This window comes from Neovison vison, chromosome 4 (assembly GCF_020171115.1).
Source record: "Neovison vison isolate M4711 chromosome 4, ASM_NN_V1, whole genome shotgun sequence".
Classification (NCBI taxonomy): Eukaryota; Metazoa; Chordata; class Mammalia; order Carnivora; family Mustelidae; genus Neogale; species Neogale vison.
In genome coordinates this window covers 34,184,918-34,205,762 of record NC_058094.1, presented here as the reverse complement: position 1 = coordinate 34,205,762, position 20,845 = coordinate 34,184,918, and the positions used below count along the sequence as shown (strand labels likewise).

At 41.1% G+C, this 20,845-nt stretch overlaps 1 protein-coding gene across 33 annotated transcripts in view; it reads left to right on the top strand.

The window, feature by feature from the left end:
* Positions 1-6,013: 6,013 nt before the first annotated feature.
* Positions 6,014-20,845, top strand: part of RIMS2 (regulating synaptic membrane exocytosis 2) — a 592,339-nt gene continuing 577,507 nt past the window's right edge. For all 33 annotated transcript variants that reach the window (XM_044245143.1, XM_044245129.1, XM_044245136.1 and 30 more), the window contains exon 1: positions 6,014-6,614. In XM_044245143.1, the coding sequence (XP_044101078.1) occupies positions 6,439-6,614 (176 nt within the window). In that variant the 5' untranslated portion in view covers positions 6,014-6,438. The remainder of the gene's footprint in view (positions 6,615-20,845) is intronic.

Sequence of the window (20,845 nt, the reverse complement as noted above, 5' to 3'; positions counted from 1 at the left end):
GCCTCATTATCATGCTGTTATAATCTACTGAGCAAAACGGCCAGAAAAATGAATTCTGGAGACAGGAGGTAAAAATTCTGTGACTGTGTCTCCAAGTCCACTGCACATCTGTGTCCTTTCCATAATTTGATTAGCAGCTGTTTTGGATATAGATGAGGAACTGAAGTCAGGATATGCTCCTGAAAATTAAAGCTGATCATGTTAAGTCCTGTGCATTAAAAACACCCTCCACATCCTGTCCAAGGAGTATAGAACAAGTTCAGATTCTTCATCACAGCATATAAGGTTGTAGCATAATCTTCCTACAACCTATTTCTCCAGCTTCATCTCTTGCTATCGTTCTCTGCCTCTTTCCCTGGATACTCCAGTAACAGTGATTTTTCTCATAACTTTGTGACCACTCATGTAATTGTGCAGCATGTATTTACTGAGCCCCTTTAATATATAAGACAGTTTGGCAGGCCATGGAGAAATGGGAGTGAAAGGAATATTCCTTGCTCTTAAAGAATTCATGGTGTAGTTGAGGCTACAGAGAAGGGGGTAACTGCTTACAATGTCATGTGACAAGTGCTATTTGTGAGCAAGGTCTGTGCAGTGCTAAGAGAGGCAGGGCTAAAAAGTTGGAAAGAGGAGAAAGGGAGGGATGAGTATATGAAGTCAAAGAAGATAACTGACGGAGAGGAAGGTTATGGGAGAGGGAATAGAAAGTCACAGAAATAAGAAACTACACATTCAGTAAAGTGCACAAAGTTTGTCATGGCTGAAGAGGGGAATATGTTCGTAGGTTGGATTGGAGAAAAGCCTCGAGGTAGGTAGGAGATGAACCATAAAGGAAACCTTGACAAAGTTTAGATCTTATTTCTCTGTACCTGTGTTTCCCTCTTTTGAGAATGCTTTTTCCCCTTTCTCCTGCCCAACTTAAACCAATAAGGAAGACAAATTCTCTCCAGAAATTCATTCAACAGGTGTCTGTTGGAACACCTACAGGGTGCTGTGTACTGCCTAGGTGCTTGGGCTACATGAGGAAAAATCCTGCTCTGTACACGTGCTTATGTTCCAGTAGTGGGAAGTTGGTAACTATTGATACGCATAATAAGTTGGAAGATTAGTGAACATGGAGTGAAAGTTGTTAGAGAACGGCCAGTGCTATGGAAGGAAGAAAAGTAGGAAACAGTAATGGAGAGGGGGGCAACCAGGGAGCAGTGGGCAGGCTGGAATATTAAATAGGATGAATAAAGGAGCAAAAGTTTGAAGGAGCAGAGGAAGTCGGCAAGTGGATATTTCAGTGAAGAATGTTCTAGGCAGAGGGAACAGCTAGAGGAAAGCCTGAAAGAAAGTAATGGATGAGCTGAGAGGCATTATGTGGGACTTGTATGCCAATTAAAGAATTTAACTTTGGGGGCACCTGGGTGGCTCAGTGGGTTAAAGCCTCTGCCTTCAGCTCAGGTCATGATTCCCAGGGTCCTGGGATCTAGCCCTGCAGAGGGCTCTCTGCTCCGCAGGGAGCCTGCTTCCCCCTCTCTCTGCCTGCCTCTCTGCCTACTTGTGATCTCTGTCTGTCAAATAAATAAATAAAATCTTTTAAAAAATCTTAAAAAAAAAAAAAAGAATTTAACTTTGGGTGCCTGCGTGGCTCAGTGGGTTAAGCTTCTGCCTTCTGCTCAGGTCAAGATCTCAGGGTCCTGGGATCAAGTCCCACATCAGGCTCTCTGCTCAGCAGGGAGCCTGTTTCCTCCTCTCTCTCTGCCTGTCTCTCTATCTACTTGTGATCTCCCTCTGTTTGTCAAATAAATAAATAAAATCTTAAAAAAAAAAAAAGAATTTAACTTTGATGTACTGAAAATGGAGAGCCACCACAAGATTTTAACCCGTGGAATAATACAATCTGATTAATGTTTTAGGAAGCTTGCTTTTCATGATGTGTTGAGAAAAGACTGTAGAGCCACAAGGATACAAGCAGGGAGATCTGTTGGGAGAAACTATTGATATGCCAACCATCTAAGTATATTCATGGACAGTAGGAAAGCTGCAGTGGTTTCAAGCATTTCAGGGAGCCAGATGATGTTAGCAGAGTACTGAGTCCTCAGTAAATTCTAGTAATGTGATTAGTTTATGATTTTAGGGGCGCCTGGGTGGCTCAGTGGGTTAAAGCCTCTGTGTTCAGCTCAGGTCATGATCCCAGGGTCCTGGGATCGAGAGCCCCGCATTGGGCTCTTTGCTTGGCAAGGAGCCTGTTTCCCCATCTCTCTCTTTGTACTTGTGATCTCTGTCAAAAAAATAAATAAAATCTTGAAAAAAAAAAAAGAAGGTAGTTTATGGTTTTAGTTTAGATATGCCTCCTATGACTTATCTAGTAGATTACAGGGAGCTCTTACTCACATGTAAGTATTAGAGTCCACAGATTACAGTCTTCACAAACCTGTATTCCTATAGGAATTGAAGAAGGACTTAACATTTTGGACTTACTGTGCCTATCAAGAGGACCTTGAGGATTCAATGATGAAGATGGTCAATTACTTTTTTTTTTTTTAAGATTTTATTTATTTATTTGACAGAGAGAGATCACAAGTAGATGGAGAGGCAGGCAGAGAGAGAGAGAAAGAGAGAGAGAGGGAAGCAGACTCCCTGCTGAGCAGAGCCCGATGCGGGACTTGATCCCAGGACCCTGAGATCATGACCTGAGCCGAAGGCAGCGGCTTAACCCACTGAGCCACCCAGGCGCCCCTGGTCAATTACTTCTAAAGTTAAGAGGAACGATCCGTTTGAACTACCTCAAATTCATATATTTGAGGGAATATATGCCAAACATATGCCATACAGGATATAGTAAGATATGGAAACATTTTAAGTAAATACTATACCAGAACAAACAAAACACCTCTAAGATCCAGACTATAGATCAAAAGATAGAAATCTTTTGAAGGTACTTCTAGTTCTGAGCATAGCAATCTTACACTAAATTGGGCCTATTACTTTAAAAAGTAGCCTATTTAAAATTCTATGTGAATATATTTTATCTGTATGATATAGAGTCTGACACATTTTTGTTTTGAAAAGATGTATGAATCAAGGGAGAAGATGATTTTAAGATACTTCTGAGGATTCCCTTTAATAGGAAAATCACGTGTTGTGGTAAAGAAATGTAAAAATGAAACACAGTAAGATCACTCACTTCTGCTTCAATCCTGTAAGACATCAGCTGTCCCTGTGATACCATCTCATGTGCATTGGATTTCACCTGTAGGATGTCTCCAGGCAGGTGAGAGGCATTGAGGGTGCAGGGAAACACAGCCACTGGCACCCTGCTGTTGCCAGTAGAAAATAGTGCAGGGCCTAGGACGGGGATCTACTGTAAAGGAAACACCAAAACTGTTTAATTTGGACAACCACTTTTAAGTTCGCCTTTCTGTACTCAAAATAGCTAAAATGACTGAAAGAAGTGTTCTTGTTTTCCACTCCCCAGTTCCTCCCATTTTCTATTTTGCAATGCTCATGGTGTAATTCTGAACGTTTGCTGTACGTCAGTCACTGAGGGAGTGTTCAAAATATACCCATGAGCAGGCCAGGGTCCTAACTCCAGAGATTGAGTCATTTGATCTAGGGTTGGACCCAGGTGGTATTTTTGAAGTGACCCAGATAATTGTAATGTGCAGCCAGGGTTGAAAACTGCCATCGTTTCACACTGGAGTAAAAATATCTAGGTTCTAGTTGTAGTGCTGCCATTTACTAGGTGGCTGATTTTCAAGACCTCAGTGTCCCATAGGATGACAGGGTTGGCTTAGAGACTTACACAAATTCTCTTTCATATTAAACAACATTTAATAAATTGGGATATATATGATCCCTTCTAGTTTCCTTAACTCTAAAAATATGAAAACGGAATTAGAGACTTACACAAATTCTCTTTCATATTAAACAACATTTAATAAATTGGGATACATATGATCCCTTCTAGTTTCCTTAACTCTAAAAATATGAAAACGGAATTATTTGGAGCATGCTAGTTTGGTTTGAAGCAGGTGAGTTTAAAAAAAAAAAAAGTACTTAAGTAAACTTTTCCTTCTTCCCTCTTCCCAATTACAAGGCATGGGAGAAAGAAACACAGACATTTAAGCTTAGAAATCACAAGAGACTTCTAGGGCTGCTTTGTCTGTCCCCAGCTCTCTTAAATTGGGAGTTAGTCATACTGTATCTGGGGAACAGAGGCAGGAGGGAGAGTGCTTATACTACACACCAAGAAGGTAAATATAATACAACCCCCAAAGGCTTTACTCATCCGACCATAATCTAGCCTGGTACTAAACACTGCAAGTGTGGAAGGTGAGGTCGGGGTGTGCACATATACATATCCACATGCACACACACACACTCCCCGAATCTCTTGTGGAGAGCGCCCAGAAGAGGATGGTCACTAGTGCTGCGCCTCCAGTCAGGGCCACTCGGGCCTTCCCTCCCTCCCTCCCAGCCCGCTCCCAGCCGTGCCCCCACCCAGAGGGTTGTCAAGACTTCTCCCAGGTCCTTCAGCCACTGCCATTCTCCCCCAGCTGGTTCTCTTATCTTTCACTGAATCCATCTCTGTGCCTCTAAAAACAGACGCAGACGCTAACCCGATCCCCTCGCTTCTCTGTCTTTTCTCTCTAGACTAGGCCCCCCCAGGAAGGGCCAAATAGACCCAAGCTCTTGGCCGAAGCTCAATCACCCTCCCGATTATCCCAGCACCCTCGCAGCTTCCCGGGTCCTCTTTATCCTCACACCTCTCCCAGACAAACCCTCTCCCCCAATCGCACCTCCGTGCCTCTCCACGCACCCTTGGCCAAAGCCCTCAGTTTTCCAGAACTTCCTCATCCTCTCCTCCCCAACCCCCACCTCCTGTACTGGCTTCCAGGTCCTCGACATCACCTGCACTCCCTACTCGCTCATAGCTCCCTCTCCCTCCCCTCAAGGAACCCCAGCGGGTCCCCTCAACCCCGGCACCAGAGGGGACCTCCCCAACCCTACACTCTCCGTCCTTCCAGGACCCCACTCACGGTATCTCGGGAACCCCTCCACGCACGCTTTCACCTCCAAGCCCGACACAGAGGCATCTCCCCCTTCTTCCGCACAGTTCCCTCCTTTCCCAAATCATAGGTGCCCCCACTTCCCAGTCACACCCCATCTCCGGACCTGACACTACTCCCCTGGCCCCAGGTTTCCACTTCTTTACCTCCGACCTGACCCACAGTGCGCCCCCATCTACCAAGGCTCACTCCTCGCCCCGACTCTCGACTCCTCGGGGGCCACCGCACAGGCTCGAGTTCTCCACCCCTCCCTTGAAAACTCGCTCCCCGCTCCCCGCCCGCCCCCAGCCCACAGGTCGCGCTCGGGAGGGGTGCTTGCCAAGCTCTGGCCTGGGCGGCCGGGAGGTGACGCGGTCCCGGCGGGAGGAGCCCGGGAGGCGGAGGGGCGGAGGAGGCGCGGGCGGCGGCACCGAGCGGCGGCGGCGGCAGCAGCGGCGTAGAGAGCCGGCCCTCGGCGCCGACTCCAGGGACCCAAGGGGCGGCGGCGGCCGAGGGTCCGCGGGCAGGCGCGTGATGAGGAAGCACCAGCGCCCGTCCCCGCTACGCGTCGGAGCGCGCTTGGATCCGGGCGTTGGCAGCCGATGGGCCCCGGCCCCGGGAATCTCCGCCGCTAGCCCCTGTCATCCCTTCCTCGCTTTCGCTTCCCCGCTCTAGCCCGGAGCGCTCTCCGGCGGCCGTGCTCGGCCCCGCGGCCCTTTCCCGGGCGTTCCTGGAGGGGTCCTCCCTCCGCGGCGCCTGAAGCCCAGAGACGCGTCAGTCGGCGGGACCGCTGAGCTGCTTCTCTGGGAAATTAGCCCCTGTTTCCTCACCACCCTCTCCGCTCCCGCCCCGGCGCCCCTCCGGTTGGCAGGACGCGGTCTCCCGGCGCTCGGAGCGAGTTCTCGGGACTCCCCCAAGGGGGCTAGTTCGCAGCTCACCCCTCTCCCCTCCGCGGCGGCGCGCGCCCCCGCCCCCGCCGGACACACTCCCGCCCCGGCCGGCGCGCCGCCCTCCCGCCCGCTCCCTCCAGTCACCCCACCCTTAGTCGTCCCCGCCACCTTACTCCACCACCCTCCCCCGCCGCTCCGCGCACACCGCGTCCCAGCCCGGCCTCCCGCTCCTTTCTGCCCAACCGCTCACTTGCCAGCCCTTCGCCCCCGGGAAGAAGAAACATTTCCCGGAGCGCACTCCTCAGCCCTCACTCCCCCCCGCGCTCCCCCCCTCCCCCCGCCCCTTTCTTTCTTTCTTGGGGGAGGGGGGCTGTCGCCTCGGATTGAAGGCCATTGATTTGTATGTATTTGTCCCGGCGCCGGAGGCTGCCCCAGCCGCCCGCGCGGGTGCCGCCGCCGCCGCCGGTGGAGTTGCCTCCCTGCTTCCCTAGGGTGGTTAAGCTCCACCAAACATGTCGGCTCCGGTCGGGCCGCGGGGCCGCCCGGCTCCCACCCCGGCTGCCTCTCAGCCGCCCCTGCAGCCCGAGATGCCCGACCTCAGCCACCTCACGGAGGAGGAGAGGAAAATCATCCTGGCCGTCATGGATCGGCAGAAGAAAGAAGAGGAGAAGGAGCAGTCGGTGCTCAAGTAAGGACCCGGCTCCATCTTCCCGCCTCCCTCCTTACCCTCCGCCCCCACGGCCGCTGCCCTGCGGCCGTCTGCGCGCCCGGGATCGCCGCCCTCCCTCCAGCCGGCTGCGCCTGGGCCACGAGGGCTGCGGCCGGCGCCGGCAGCCGGGGCTGCTTTCTGGGTGTCAGAGCGCGGGGGTGTGTGCCGGGGAGAGAGGGCGCCGAGGCCGGCTGAGATGAGGGTGGAGAGCCCTTGGACGTTGTGATTTTCCCGGGCGTCCTTCCGGCTTCCCCCGCGGGCCAGTTTGGCTCCAGGGCCCCCACGGGGCTGAAGCTGAACCCAGGCTCCGCGCGTCCCCTCTCCTTTCCAGCCGCCCCCGCGCGGAGGCAGTGACTGGGGCAATGAATCCAATATGGCCGTGCACAGGTGCTCCCTGGCCGGGACCCGGGCGAAGGCGCGCCGCTGGGGATGCAGGCGCAGCCGGGGCGCCTCGTCCCGCGTTTCCGCAGGGCGGCTCTACCTCCGACGCGGAGACGAGCAGAGCGGCCCACGGTCGCTGCGGGCGGGAGGGCGGCGGTGCAGGCGAGGGGCCTAAGCTCTGGCACGTCTCGGGTGGGTGTGCGGCCGCCGCCATCTTCCAGCCCCTCCCCCTCGGCGGGTTCTAACACCCTGCACTCTGCTGCTCTTCCTGTTTGCAACTAGTAAATCTGTTTAATCCCGAAGAGACTCTGGAGAGGCTCCCGTTCCTTCCACCCCAGCAGTTTGGGATGCTTCCTACCTTGTGAAGTTTTACTACTAGTGTTCGTAGTGTAGGCATCCGGGATTTTGGCGAGGGTGGGATAGTAAAAGCAGCACCCAGGCATCGGTTTAGCGCTGTGGAACTTCAGCACCAGGGAACTGTCCAGACGCATACACAGCTTTGAGACTCCTTTTCTTGTCAGGCTAGCAAAGAGATTTGTTTCTACAGGTTTGCTTTTAAATGTTTTATGGGTATTTGGTTTCTCACTTACTGTATGAAAGAGATTGTGCAGGAGATGCGTAACCTTTTTGTGTTTTTCCAACTCAACTTTTTTTTTCTTTTTAGTGAAATGAATTATTTATTCACTAAGAGATTAACTTGTACAGTTTATGTGCTAAAGGTGGGATGCTTTTTCTGTGTTATCACATACACTTTTCCCATATTCTCCACAGAAACATACAGTTGAAAGAGTAGAGTTCCTCTTGAAGGAACTAATACACTGACCTCTAATCATGTAAACTTTAAAAACAGGTTGTTGAATTCAGTATTCTTTAATACTTACAAAGAAACAACTTTCTGTCTACACATATATGTTTTCATATTTTAATGAAAAATAATATAATTGTGGTAACGAATGTATTAAATGTCTGAGAAAAAGAAAATTTCTCAAAAAATATTGAAGCACCAAGATAGCAAATGTTCCTGACATATTAACTGGAATAAAGAAGAATTACTTCTTCAAAGCTAATTTCTGGGTTTGGAGACTTGTTTGGGAATATGATTTATTAGTAGGCTTAGGAAATGAAAAACCGTTAAGAGATTTAAGTAGTTTATTTTAACTAATGGAGGAATAAAGCATTATTTTTAAAAGCTTTTTGAGCATTCTACTCACTTTGCTTTAAATATATGTACTGACAACAGCAAGCTTTTGAAAACTTAGAGTTTGATATTTAGATATATGAATCTATATTTTTACTATAATTGCAATAAAATTAGTGGTTCCAAAATGATGTCAAATAAAACATAGGTTTTATTTCTTTGACCCATATATTTAAATGTACAATGTGTTTTTATTTCTTTGTAGTATGCTATATCATAGTATTTGCTGGCTACTTCACTATTGTTCTGATATATAGAAATGTAAATGAACTTCTGAATACTAAATTAAGAATTACTCAGAGTGACCAGTATGTTACATTAGGAAAATGTTGTGAAAGGGTTTTTCAAGTAGTACATTACATTACATAGATTACTTTTCTATGTAAACCTACATATGCAAATACATAGAATGTTCATCCATTCATAATTGCACAGTTTAGGTAGAAACATTCTCTAAACACATAGTCATACAGTCTATGAAATTACATTGCTGAAAAATCTGTTCATATTTATTTTAAATATCTATTTGCATTTCTACCTAACAGTCTTAGAAGGAGTCATACCTCAAAATGGCCTACCTGGTTTCAGAATTATTTTTATATTCATTTTAGCAAGAAGTTTTTTGGAGATTAAAGCATAAAGCATCTAATTTTAGATGTTGTTTAAAAATGTTTTTGGCTTTTGTAATAAAGTAAGACTAGGCAAGGAAAATGAGGAAAAGAAGACTTTATGATAGGATTATAATAAAGACTGTTTTGAAGAATTTTATGATTTATTAAATAGTATCAGTATTGGATATTAAGTTATAAATACTATATGTAAGAAAAAGTAACACTAGTATTCATCAATAATTACTATTTTTCATTAAGTTTTAGGGGCCATTCATCTGTTCAAGACAACATTATCCTTTGTTTTTCTTTAGTGATGTTCATTTAATTGCATGTTAACATCTATTCTGAGAGAAGGTCATGGGCAGAGAGAAACTGAAACTCCAGTTCATGTCTGCTATTTGTAACAACTATGTTAAAAGAGAAGTTTGATGTGTGAAAATTTGAAACCATTGGATGAAGATATTTTCATACTAAGTATTCTTACAGAGTGGGGCATACATTCTAAAGTATACATCACGAGATGATACATTGGAGTAGAGGAAGAGAGTATTAAAACATTTCTATTTGAAATTTGAAAAAGAAAAGTTTTATTTGAAAAATAGATTTGAAAAAGAAAATAAGTTTTACTGATATTTAACATATAGATTGATGATGTTAAGATGCATATAATTTATGAATAAATATATGTATATTAAGAAGCTCATGCCTGAGATATTTTTAATGAGAGGTGAGCAATCAAAGGAGATTAAGACCACTATTGAGACCATTACTATAGTAATCTTTCTCTTTGGGAAGAGATTAAGTAAGAACCATTTATACTTGATTATTAGCAATTTCTTCAAAGCCTTGTTGAACATCCACATACTCAAGAAATCTTCTGTCACCATCAAGTAATTTCATTTTACATGGGATTGAGATACTAAAATTTTGGAAGCATTTTTATATCTCAGTGGATCCCTCAATAGATCAGTAATTACTTTTATTTATCTTTACATGAAAATTCTTTTGTAGTTTTAGTTTTGATAACTCAATCTACTGGTAAAATCTACAGTGTTCTTTTACTTATTAATATTTTTAAGCCTTGTCTTTCAAAGAATAAAAAAGTTCTCTTCTTTGGAGTCTGTTTTGCAGCATCTTTAACACCTGCACATATTAGGTACCTAATAGGTAATGTTGATATGACTTGTGGTAATGTTAATGAGGCAGATTATTAATTTTATTGGGAAAATGAAGAATAATTTCTTTGAAAGAAAAGCATAATTTATTAAGCTTATATTTTTCAGTGAGTTTTTTTTGTTTTTGTTTTTTTGGATGTGGTATTGTGAAAAAAATGTATGAGAAAAACAAAACCACCGAAATCAATAGGAAAGCATTCATTCAGTAAGTGTTTATTGAGTTTCTACTATGTGCATATCTTAGTCTTTCAGATGAGGGTTTTTTAAAATAACAAATTAGAAATTATGTTTCTTGATGTGTAAATTATTTTTTTTATCATTAGTTTGGCTTTTCTGTTAATGTCAAAGGGATAATTTATTCCCCAAAAAAAGGAAGTCAAGAGTAGAAGTTTCATGATAGATCAGAGTGACAATTTAGCTTACATTTAAAACACAGATGAGCAGCTAGATTTTTAAAATAATTTAAAGAGCATTTTTCAAAGTCAATTTATAAGTTTCTTTATTTAATGGGTAATATTTAACCATAGTACAAAATTTCTTAGCTTGCTTTTCCCTAAGCCAGAGGCAATGACTCTTGTCAGTTTATTGTATACCATTCTAGAAATATTCTATATGTAGGAGTAGATACGTGTGTACATCACACATATGTCTGTGTGTGCACACAGGTATATGGATGTTTATGTGTACATATAAAAAACACAAATGTGTACTGCAGTTTACTTTTTAGAAGATCAGTTCCACACCTTTTAATATATAGTTTTCTCATTCATTTTAATGCTGCATAAGATCTCATTTTGTAAATACTGTTTAATTTCTTTAACTAGAGCCATATTTTTGGATATTTAGGCTGATTCTAATTATTTTGCCATTAGAAACAGCACTGTGATAAATATCTTTGTGCATATATAATTTCCTATGTATGTGAATATATCTTTGGAATAAATTCCTAGAAATGCATTGTTGGGTCAAAAGGTCAGTGTATTTTAAATTTTAATAAATATTGCCAAATTTACTTTCACAGAGTAAGTATGTACAAGTGACATAAACTAGGGAGACTCTTACATCCTTTCCAATTCAGTGTGATAATCTTTGCCAAAATATAGTTTGGTGAGAAATATGCCGTTGTAGATTTAATTGAAATTTTCTTATTATCAGTGAGGCTGAGAGCCTTTTACATTTGTTTAAAGTCTTGTTTTTTCTGTTGGTCATTTTTAGTGATTTGTAGAAGCTCTTTTTATTGTCATTTGCTTTATGACTTTTTTTATTGGTCAGGATTTTTAAAAAATGTGTTTGAATTTATTACTTTTTGTTTTATGGCTTTGGGGTTTGTGATATAGTTAGAATGATCTCCTCATTCCAATATTTAAAAACCTACCATATCGTCTTCTCACAGCTAAATGAATTTTTTTGTTGTTAAATGAATTTTTAAGAACAAAGCATTTCAAATAATAGATGTAATTTGATTATGAAGATTTTTAAATAAAAATCATTATTGTACACCTAAATAGCCATGGCCATTGTCAAAAATTGAAAACCAATAGTTCCGAAGAATTTAAAATGCATTCTAAAATATTGATTGGCATTTTATGAGATAATACATAATAATATAAAGTACATCTTTATATATCTTATATATTTTAAAGTAACTAGGACAATTAAATAATATCTTCCTGTTAACAATATATATTGATAAAGAACTGATCACACTGTCTGACAAAGAGAGAGGCAACGGAGGCAAGAGTGAGGGACCAGATGGATTTTGACTCGAAACCTTATTTTACCAATTAATAACAGTAAGGTCTTACTTATGTTGGTAAGTACTCTGAGCCTATGTTTCCTCCTCTCTATTCTCTGAATAATAATGCCTACCTTGAAGGATTGCTGTGATCAATATAGAGTAAATGCCCTGGCATAAGTAGGTATGCAACAAATAGTTGTTATTAACTGATTCTAGACATGACATCAGTTTCTAGACCTTAATATTTTTATAGCATTCCTGTGTGAAATCTTAGCTTTTCTTTTCTTTCTTTCTTTCTTTCTTTTTTTTTTTTTAACTGAGACATTCTCTTCCTTGTCTACTGGGATGTTAAAAGAATACCTGAAGATTCTAAAGTGACTTCATTATTTATCTAGAAGGTCAGGGTGGAGAGGGGAGGTGATGGATTGGAAACAGTTTCCTCAGCAAAAACCATTCTTAGAGAGTCTGAAAAAAAAAAAAGGAGTAGTAGTGAAAATAATACAGGAAATTATTGGTTTTCAGGAAGATACTGATTGTCTTGGGCGAATGTGAGGGAACTAATTTGTGCAGATTGTTCTTAGATTTGTCTGGGATCAATTTTTTTACTCTACTAATATGTATTTATTTGTCTTATTCATATTATATCAGAGATTCAGAGACTCTCATCATGTTAATGGATTCTGAAGAATTACTACAGTTCAGAGTGCTCCCCTACTTTGCGTTGCTTCTCAGATGCGTGCAATCTTTGTATGACTTGCCTCATTCTCATCTTTCTGACCTTAGCTTCTTTTTTTCCTTTTTTTTAAAGATTTTATTTATTTGACATATAGAGAGAGAGACAGCGAGAGAGGGAACACAAGCAGAGGGAGTGGGAGAGGGAGAAGCAGGCTTCCTGCCGAGCAGGGCTGGATCCCAGGACCCTGGGATCATGACCTGAGCCGAAGGCAAATGCTCAGCGTCTCAGCCACCTGGGTGCCCCTGACCTTGGCTTCAAGTTTGTGTCCTTAGAGAACTCCTTCTTGCCCACATATTCATAAGTATCTTCTTTCTTCTTTTCCACAACATCTTTAACATTTCTCCAGTTATGCTTATTAAAATTTACAATTTCCTTATTTGCTTATGGTCTGTCTACTCTGCTAGATTATAAACTTCAGGGGAGCAACCCTTCTGTCCTTCTGTCCTGCCATTTCAGCCTTGTCTTCTGACCCAACACAATGCTTTATGCATAGTAGTACTCAAAAGTATTAGTTGGGTGAATGAATGAAACATGGGGAATGAGATACTGTGTTCATTTAGGTACTACTTGCTTTCAAGGTGAAATTCAATGATCTAAAAGAAAAAGGTTTGCTCAGGTAGTGGTGCCCTTATTTTTGAAATCAATTATAATTTTAAACATATGTCCAATGTTGCTTATATTGCTAGAAGCAAACTTACAGTATTCATGTATGATTGCAAATCATCTTTCTTTTAGACTAAGCACATATCTGTTTTAACTAGAAACCAGAAGAAATTGTGATATGTCATTTTGAAATTTTAATTATTTTTTCATATAAGGGATATTTGGCTTTAAGAATTATTACATTACTTTCAAAGTATTTGACAATTTCTAATGTGCTTAATAGAGCTGAATGGTAAGTGATGTACAAAATATTTTGGATAGAAACAATTCTCCCCAGAGATAGACAGTTGGAGGCCAACTATAATCATATGAACACACTGAAATGTAAAGTGTCATGAAAAAACACAGTAAGGGTGTTTTTCGTATGTCATGACCATAGTAAAAAATATGTCAGACTAATCAAGTGAGAATGTTGTCTCTTTGGTATGGTTTGAGGGTGTCAGACATTTTGTCCTTTTATATTCTTTAGAAATTTTACTCCTACTAGACATTAAAGATTCTAGAGAATAGAGATACTGTTGTATTCACTAGTCATCTGATGAAATACAGATATCTATCTGTGGGTGTTAAAACACTTTGTACCATTATCAGCAAACCCTTTAGGGACTCACTATAAGGAACATGATAAACCACAGTTACAATATTGCATGATGAGTGCTAGGAGACCACCGTGCACAATGAATCATGGATATATTTATAGAAGATGAGCACTTGATCCCGTTTTGGAGGGAATGACATCTAGGCTGAGGCTCAAAGGATGAGTAGATGTTAGTTGGGCAGAGAAAGATATTCTAAGCCAAAATACTAAAACTCCCAAGTTTTCCTACCCCAGGGTTTAGCTTTGTAATAGAGAGGCAGGACATGGTCAAGAAACGGACTTGAAGTGGTTTAGAAGGTCTGGAGCATAGGGTTTATTAGAGGTGAGTCAGTAGAGGAAACTTGAGAGGTGGCAGGGGTGAGAGCTTCAAAGATTTTATATATTTTTCTTTTGGTTCAGATTTAATCCTGAAGGCAGTAGGGAGTCATGGAGGGATTTTAAGTAGCAACACAGTATAATTAGACTTTTGTTGGAAAAAAACACCATTCTTATGGTCTGAGGGATTGATGAGAATGTGTAATGCTAGAGACAAGAGCAGTAGTTAGGAGACTCTTCTAGTAATCCAGATGATACATGAGGGAGATATGAAAGAAGGCAGTCCCGGTGGAGGTGAAGGGGTAGGAGACCTTTGGAAATATTTGGGAGCCAAATTACTGGAATTTGCCAACAGTGTGTAAAGGGTCAAGTAAGCTCTTAGGATGCCTGGTGCGCTCAACAGACCGCTATACGTAATATGTATCTTTGTTCATCTGATGGCCAACTCTCTGCACGGGTCCAGTCTCAGAATCTGAGTTCTCTTGAGAGAGCCCTTGGGAGAGGCTTCTTTTATTGTTTTACTTACTCTAAACAGTTTATAATGTGGATGTTTCTAGAAGTGACTACAACTTGCGATACAGTGGGGTAGGATGGAAATAATAGAGTAGTAATAGGAAGGGCAAAAGGGGGAAAGGAGAGAAGGCGAAGAAAAAGGGGAGAAGAAGAAGATCAGGACTATTTAAATCCATTCATAATTGTGAGGTAGCCTACTTAATATTTTAGCTTCGAAAACTTTTTTGTTTTTGTACTGAATATATTACCGTTGTGTAGTTTTTTCAGAACTGCAGATCTGTTTTCCTTTTATTGAACATTTCCTTGCTCCCAGTGACAACTTCATCTCAGTGAATTTCACTTTGGGTGTTTTTTGTTTGTTTGTTTGTTTGTTTTAAAGATTTCATTTATTTATTTGACACAGAGAGAGAAATCGTAAGTAGGCAGAGAGGTTGGCAGAGAGAGAGAGGGAAGCAGGCTCCCTGCTGTACAGAGAGCCCAATGTGGGGCTCGATCCTAGGACCCTAAGATCATGACCTGAGCTGAAGGCAGAGGCTTAACCCACTGAGCCACCCAGGCGCCCCTGGGTGTTTTAAACCATTACACAATTTTTGTTTTATATAGTAGATTTAACTAGGACAAATTATTTTTTTAAAAGATTTTTAAAAACTTTATTTGACAGAGAGCACGAGAGAGAGAGAGAGTGAGAGAGAGAGAGAGAGAGAGAGAAAGCTCACAAGCAGGGAGAGCAGCAGAGGGAGAGGGAGAACCAGACTCCCCGCTGAGCAAGAAGTCCTATGTGGGACTAAATTCCAGGACCCTGGGATCATGACCTGAGCTGAGGGCCAATGCTTAACCGACTGAGCCACCCAGGCACCCTACGAATTTCCTTTTTTGTATATAGTCCTACGTGACCTCCTAGGGAATTTTGGAAATGTAAGTGTAGTTCAGGAAAGTGTGGGAAAGATATTAGCTGTGGAAATGACATTGTAGTTGGTGAAGATTCTGTTCCTTTTTGTATTAGTGAATTACTGCAGATTTCAGACAGTGTTGTTTTATGAAAGACAGATAAGTTTTGTTGGATTTTGTGATGGGCAGTTTCGGAAATAGTATTAGAAATAGGATTACAGGAAGGGAAAAGTTAAGAACACAGCTAGACCCAGAATTGATACAATATTATTTCACTTGCTTCTTTCTAGAACTGTTGTTACCCACCCAAACCGTAGGCAACTAGATAGTATAAATTAGGCTAAGAATGGACAACTTTTCTAGAGTTTATATATTATGAACATGTATTGTTCATCTATGTTATATATACATGTTAAAAAGCTGTAATTTGTGTTTTCCATATCATATGGTGCTGGCATTTAGAGTTAAGAACTTTTATACAGTTTATAGATTATAAATATTTAACATTCTTATGTAACAGAATTTGGTAGGTTCTGCTAAACACAGATGCTGGTTTAAAGCTCCTTTAGACACAGGAAGAAGATGGAACTCTCTATGCACTTAGGCAGTTTTTTTTTTTTTTCCTCCCCTAAGTTTATGTTCAGCTGTTAGGGAAAAATAACTTAGCAGTTTCACGCATCCTGCAACTCAGATTCTGGCATGCTAAAACTGGGAAAAAAAGTTTATACTAAACAGTATAGCTAGATAACAGAATAACCATAATGGTAGTTTTGGTAAAGGGTTTCCTTCTCAGGCACATATATGAACAATCTGTTTCATCATAATCACATCACACAGAATCCCTTTTGACTTAAAAGCTGAAAGAATTAATGCTTTTATTCACACACAATTTTTTTTTTCCTGTAAAAAAAATGAATTTTGTAGTGGAGATAGCTAGGCTTTCATCAAAGATTTACATTCCTCTTTCACAGAGTTGTTGCTGCCCCGGCCTGGACTACCTTTTCCAGCTTTCCTGGTTTCTAAATGGGTTCTTGTGATTAAGTTCTGGCTAATGGTTTAACCTTGCCTATCCTGGCATTCCCTCTTGCGCCCGCCCCTCCCCCCCCCCCAGACTTTAAATGAATAAGAGATACATTTCTGTGTTAAGCCACTGATTTTTAGGAGTGTATCTATTACTGTGGCTATCTTAAGTAATGTCAATTTCCTTATTATCTGTTATTTATTTAATTTTGGGAAAATTTTATTTAGAAAGGATGTTTTTACTCAGAAAGGATTATTTAATTCTGGGAAAGTTTTACATCAGAAAGGATGAGTACTGACATGGATGGAACTGGAGGGTATGATGCTAAGTGAAATAAGTGAATCAGAGAAAGACAATTATATGGTTTCACTCATATGTGGAGCATAAGAAACAGGGCAGAGGACTGTAGGGGAGGGGAGGGAAAACAGAATGGGAAGTCATCAGAGAGGAAGAAAAACCATGAGAGATTCTTTTCTTTTTTTTCAAGAGTTTTTTTATTTGTCAGAGAAAGAGACGAGCGAGAGCAGGCACAGGCAGACAGAGTGGCAGGCTGAGGCAGAGGGAGAATCAGGCTCCCTGCCAAGCAAGGAGCCCGATGTGGGACTCGATCCCAGGATGCTGGGATCATGACCTGAGCCGAAGGCAGCCGCCTAACCTACTGAACCACCTAGGTGTCCCACCATGAGAGACTCTTAACTCTGGTAAACAAACTGAGGGTTGCTGGAGGGGAGCCAGGTGGGGGGATTAGGTAACTGGGTGATGGGCATTAAGGAGGGCACATGATGTGATGAGCACTGGGTGTTACATGAAACTGATAAATTATTGAACACTGCACCTGAAACTAATGATGTAATATAAATTGGCTAATTGAATTAAAAACAACAACAACAACAACAAAGAACTTTGGTAAAGTTTTAAAATTCCCACCTGCACTAGTCAACTCCAGAAGTACTTCCATGGTAATGAACTTTATTACCACAGGTTGATTTGTCTTTAATGATTAGTCTAAGTTAACTTAAGTCTTAACTTAGCCATAGGATTCTTGAATACAGAATTTACCAGGAAGGGAATGTTCTGTTTGGTGACTACTGGGCTGTACCCCAACTGGAGATTTGTTCCTGAGTTTGCAAGAAGGTACATCTACTGAATCATAAAAGAGACACTTGCTCTGGAAGCAGAGGTAGACACAGACTTCATGATGAGACAAAAAAATGCGCAATCCTAGGATCCATTTTAGAATAAATTGAAGTCTTGTGTTAGAAGTTTTGCAGGGTGAAGCCTAATGGCTAAGTTCCATTTCCAAACTAAAGGTTAGAAAGCTTTATAGAAATTGTAAGTGAATTTTGTAAGACCAGAAAGAGATACAGTTGAATGTCATTGAACTTTTATTACTGCATGTTACATATTTTTCCCTTTAACCCTGTTGATCTACTCCTGCTCTACTACTTTTTCCTCACTTTGCTGTGGGAGGCTGACCTCTATGAATTGCACCAATGGGCTCTCTTGTCCCTGACTTTCAGTTGGCTTCTCTGTCGTGAGATATTTGTGGTTTGGAGGGAAGGGGGACAGTGAGGTCATAATATTTTTTCCCAGTCTTCCTTCAGAGTAGGCCTTTGCAGTTGGTTGTCTGTCTACTGAAAACAATAGTTCCCATCTCCTGGCCCTCTTGGTATACCTTCTTCTGGTTCTAGCCCACCTATACAGCTTGTTGGTTTCCTTAAGCCATGCCCACACCTTTGTAAAATAGTCTCTTTATTAAACACTAGTTACTCAGTTTGGATATGCCAACTGTTTGCTGTGGTTCAGTGAAAGTTTATTGGGATTGTGAATGTGAACGGACCATGACTTGAGTTATTCACAATCTACTTTCTTCAATATATCCACAGTAATCTTTTAATGAATCCCTCTGTATGTCATGTTCTTTAATTCTTTTTTTTTTCTTTAATTCTTTGGTTATGCATATGCCCTTACTCTGTACCTGGTGAGCAGTTTTGTGTCCGCCTCCATTGCCATAAAGAGATACAGTTCTTTGATACATGTGTTAGCTGTCTCTTCTCTCAATTGTTACAGCATTTTGTATATAACTTTTTAAAATAATGTTTCTGACATGCAACAGTAGTTACCAATGTCTACTTTCTTGTTAGTATCACTGGTTTCTTTCAAGTCATGGGCCAAGTCTAATCATCTTTTTATGCCCAGGGTAGTACCAGGCATATAGTTGTCAGCCAATAAGCTTTTGTTAATAAAGCTTGGTGCGTGTGTGGGGATCATTCTAATTTTGTTCTTCTCCCTCAGCTCTCAGATATAATCAGTTACCAAATCCTGTCATTATTATCTCCCAAAGATCTTTGTGATCTGTCTCCTCTCCATCTTCATTATTGCTTCACTATTTCATGCCTTTATTATATGTTTCCAAATAGGTATCTCCTCTTTCAGGCTCACCACTTCTAACTCAACTTGCATAATAATAACAGTCTAATACACAAATCTATTTTAAAGTCCTCACTATTCATCATTGCCTCCCACTGCATTTACTGTAGAGCCTAGATGTCTAGGTGTGTCACAGAGGTCCTTTTGTGATGTTTTGTCAGTCTTTATATCCTGGTTGTCTTTCATGGGGAGCACTCCACCTGTTTTGGTTGTACTGAGTTAAAGTTAGTTCCTATTTTTAATCTTCCATCTATAGGTTAGCATATACTGGTCTCTTTGCCTAGAAAGCCCTACCCAGTTTTCTCTGGCTAAGTCCTAATAGGCTATGTGGCTAAGGACTCTGGCTAAGTCCTAATAGTTTTTTTTTTTTTTTAATTTTTTAAGAAAAAAATTACTTATTTTTAAGTAATCTCTATACCCAATGTGGCTAAGGACTCTGGCTAAGTCCTAATAGTGTTTTTTTTTTTTTAATTTTTAAGAAAAAAATTACTTATTTTTAAGTAATCTCTATACCCAATGTGGGGCTTGAACTCACAACCCTGAGATCAAGAGTCACATGTTCTACCGACTGAATCAGCCAGGGGCCCCTAAATCCTCCTACTTCTTAATTTAGATTCATCTCAGGTTTCCAGCCAGCTGAAAACCGGGTTAGATGACTCTTTGTGCTCTCATAACCCTTATTGCATACCTCTGTTGTAACTGTTAACAACATTAATACTCAGTAGCCAACATGGACTGGTTGCTTACTGTGCTATTGGGATGCTACACTTGATATGCATTATCTGATTTCAACCTCTACAACAATCTTAATGAGATCGTTACTATTTTCTCATTTTTACAAATTAAAAAAAATGCAGACTCAAATTGTATGCTCAAAGTTTTCTAGGGAGTTAGGATTTTAACCTAAACAGTCATATTCTAGAATTTGTGCTTTTAAGAGCTACATGGTATTATTTTATAGCTATTGACTTACTTTAAAACTCTTTTCTGTCTTTGCAGTGGGTGGTCCATTGTGAATGGATATAAATGTTTTTTGAATGAATAATTAAGTCTGGCACTGCCTAACAGTGGATAGCTGTTGATACCTTAAGATGTGATTACCTTTGGGATTAAGTGGTCATATTTGCAAGTAGTTTCATTGATACCTCTCTTGAACATGAGAGCTATTGGTTATGGTGCATGGTATTAATTAAACCAACAATCAAGCATGTGTTTTTAACAATACATGAAATCAGTGAGGGCAAAATATAATACCTACTTCAGAAGTTATTATGAGGTTTAATTGAGTTTACATTTGTAAAGCCTTCAGAAGAGTTGCTAGCACATAGTAAATACAGATGTTTGTTAAATAAGTAAATAGCTAGAAGAGGAAGGCATTGATAACTATAGAGGGTGTCAGTCCAGTTTATTATCAGTAAATGCTTTTATGAATACTCAATTTCTTAATACCTGAAAGGACATTGCTACTTTCTTTAATAAAGGAAGACCTAGATCTTCCAAGGTTTAAATAGCATTCCTTCTATTAGTTTTCTACTACTAACAAAATTAGAGGCTTAAAAACAACACACATTTATTATCTCACAGTTCTGTAGGTTAGAAGTCTGGTCTGGGTCTCACTGCACTAAAATGAAAGGAACTGGCTGCCTTTTTTCCTGGAAGCTAGAAGGGAGGATGTTTCCTTGCTCTTTTGGATTGTTGAAAGAATTCAGTTCCTTGAGGTTATAGGACAGAGTTAGATTCCTGTTTCTTTGATGGCTGTCAGCCGGATGCTGTTCTAATGTCCTAGAGTCCTCTTCCGTGCTTGCACATAGCCTCCTACGTCTTGGAACCAGGAGTGGGCTGTTGGATCTTTCTCTTGATGCCATCTCTAGCCCTTCTTCTGTCATTGCATCTCTCTCTGCCTACAGGGGGGGAAAGATTTTTCTCTTTTAAGTACTCACGTG